Source organism: Branchiostoma belcheri, unplaced genomic scaffold, assembly GCF_001625305.1.
Source record: "Branchiostoma belcheri isolate BF01 breed outbred unplaced genomic scaffold, Haploidv18h27 scaffold1581, whole genome shotgun sequence".
Lineage (NCBI taxonomy): Eukaryota > Metazoa > Chordata > Leptocardii > Amphioxiformes > Branchiostomatidae > Branchiostoma > Branchiostoma belcheri.
The window spans coordinates 1-2,765 of record NW_017803026.1 but is presented as its reverse complement, the minus strand read 5'-3'; the positions used below and the strand labels follow the sequence as shown (position 1 = coordinate 2,765).

General features: G+C 44.2%; 1 protein-coding gene across 1 annotated transcript; it reads left to right on the top strand.

Moving 5' to 3' along the window:
• Positions 1–589: 589 nt before the first annotated feature.
• Positions 590–1,830, top strand: LOC109465811 (the record flags this gene model as incomplete). The annotated part of the gene is made up of 5 exons (XM_019763253.1): positions 590–682; positions 778–867; positions 950–1,042; positions 1,504–1,575; positions 1,800–1,830. Coding segments are annotated over 5 exons (379 nt in total), but the record flags the coding sequence as incomplete, so codon positions are not given.
• Between the last annotated feature and the right edge of the window lie 935 nt (positions 1,831–2,765).

Here is a 2,765-nt window from a genome sequence, read left to right as displayed (position 1 = left end):
CATACTTTGCTGTATGGTTATATTTGATAACAACAAGAAATCCCTTTAATCTTTACGGTACGTTCCGCTTATAAAATCCATCATATGGTACGCAGACGTTCCCACACCGGTGAATATTTGGTGCTTCGTCAAAGGTGCACTGTTGCTGCAACAGCGGGCCTATAAAACTGTCACACTCGGCCAGGATTTAGGCAAGGTGTGCACGTTGGCTTGCTGCTCTCTCCACTTTCCGTGTGGACGCGAAAGTCCGAGAATACATCTTTCCTCGTTCTTGCCGAAACGCGCTTCCGTTTTCCTTTGTTTATAGCTAATTATGAAATGTTAAATGCCTAATCTTGATTAGGGATTCCCACGAGGCCCATTTTTGAACTTGACCACAAAAGGTCCACTACAGTATCCCCAACGGCAACCTGCCTACCAATAATTCACTAAGATCGAATCATGCCTTCAAGAGTTATTCCGCCTAGTATCCCACACACTATAGGTAGCAAAGCGATTTCATAGCCTTCCAAACAAAGGCAATTATTTGATGATTAGGCGACGACAAACACACTATCTTCCTGTATGGATTTCTATTTATTTCTCTCAGGTGCCACACCCATACGGCAGCCTGAGCCTTATTGGCGATCACGTGCGGACGCCGCGGCAAAAATACCCAACCCTATGTACGCCTCCAATGCAGGTAAATCAGCTACAGGGGTTATCATTTCCGTATCGTAATTTTACTAGCGTTAATTTTCTGCAGATGACTAATTAAATTTTCTTCACTTGTCTCAGGCACCACACCCATGCAGCAGCCTCAGTCACTGCGATCACGTGCTGACGCCGCTGCCAAAATGATCAATCCTATCTACGCTTCTGGTTCAGGTAAATTGTCCCAATTTCGATCGTTCGGCCCAATATTTGTCACTAATGACTATATTACGTCTTTGTTTTTTTTTTCACTCAGCCGACCCACCCATGGACCAGCCCCAGACTGATAACCAGGCACGTGCGAACGACGATGAAAATGCACCCGAGGTCACGTACGCCACCATACCAGGTAAAAGTTTTAGTTTTTATTATCTCTTTTCTTGCATCCTGTTTTTCTCATCCGTTTGTTATTATAAGCTGTGGATTTCTTTTAGGTAGTTACCGTGATTGGTCTGTGGTACTTATTTGCGTGCACATGTAGGTTTTTGTTGAGAAGTTTATAGATTAGCTTGTCAATATACCTACACAGTTTTGTAATGTACCAGAAGCATTATTTGTAAGCAAAAGAGAAATCACTGTAAAAATGCAGGTCCGATTAACTAGTTCCTTACCTTCTAATGCTGAGGTCACTTTTCTAAACATGTAGTTCCCATTATTTATTTCTTAAAAACATTTTTGTGCTTAGTTGTTTAGCTAAATCGTTTATAGTATCCGTGTTGTTACTTTTGTATGTTAAAATATTGATATTGGGCCTTTAACGCCCAATATGTTGACAGATAAGTACATGGCATCTTTGTTTTTTACGTCCAGACGACGCACCCATGGACCAACCCCAGGCACGTGCGAACGACGATGAAAACACACCCGACGCCACCATACCAGGTTAAACTTTTTTTCATAAGTAATAAGAAAATAATCAGGTGGAACATTAACAGGCTCCAATTATGCAAATGAGGTCTACTTTGCACAATAAATACGATAATGCTATTTTTCCTAATGGTAAATTATTTGATTTCATTGACACGTGTTCATTTGTTCAATCTGCATCACTATGTGTAAATGTCGACGTAAACAATAACCTGAGCGAAGTACGCTTTTCCTACCAGACGGCGCGTATCCGGGTGGAGCGAGCGGCTGCCGTGGTGTCTGTAGCTTCCTCCGCGCCCGCCGCAGCTGTCTGGCCGCCGGCATCGCCGTGCTACTGAGCTTGTGCGCCGTGGGACTCGCCCCTCTGACGTTCAGCATCAAACAGGTAACAAAAAGCTTGTTGTGCAGCTGTTTATATGATTCTCAAGGGTACAAGAAACTGCAATTTTTTGTAAGTTTCTTTCTTAAGGCCCGGTCACACTGGGCGAACTTTGCCGGAGCGTTCCTTGAACGGTAGGGACGGGGACCGAATTTCGACAACGCTCGTCACCGCGCCCAAAATGTGGGGGAAATAATGAAAACACGGGCGTTGGCTTAGCGGTGTACCGCTGAAGCCGACGTTGCTTTAGCGTTGGTTTAGCGGTAGCAAACGTTGGTATAGCGGTGACGCAAGCGTTGGTATACCGGCGTTCTGCGCATGCGGTTTAGCGGCATACCGCTTGTGACTACGGAGTTGAACGGATCGTTTTGTAGTAGTACAAGTTCTGTTCTGTGTGTGTGTGGACTTATAGCTTTAATAAACATCATTTTGTTAATCTATTCTTGACTACGTTATTTAATTAATAATGAAAATAAAACTTTGCAGATTGCAAAGTTCCCCTGTGACCCCAATAAAGTGATTGCCCGTGTGACCCTTCTTTGAACATTTTACGTGTGGCCCCAAAATAATTGCACACTAGTGCACCAATCATAGCAAGTCTCTCGGCATCCAGGGTGATACAGCTTTACTGTAACTTCGAGCAAATTCGATAAAGATGAGGCCTGAACTCAACGGCAGCTCGATTCCAAATGAGCACCTGGTCCATTTCTCACCGTACTTATAGCCAAATTCTGGTCCCGCTCCGACACCTCTATACCAACGCCAAACCAAAGTTCATTGCCGACATGGATCGCTGCTTCAACGCCTGACACCGTTCCAGCAACCC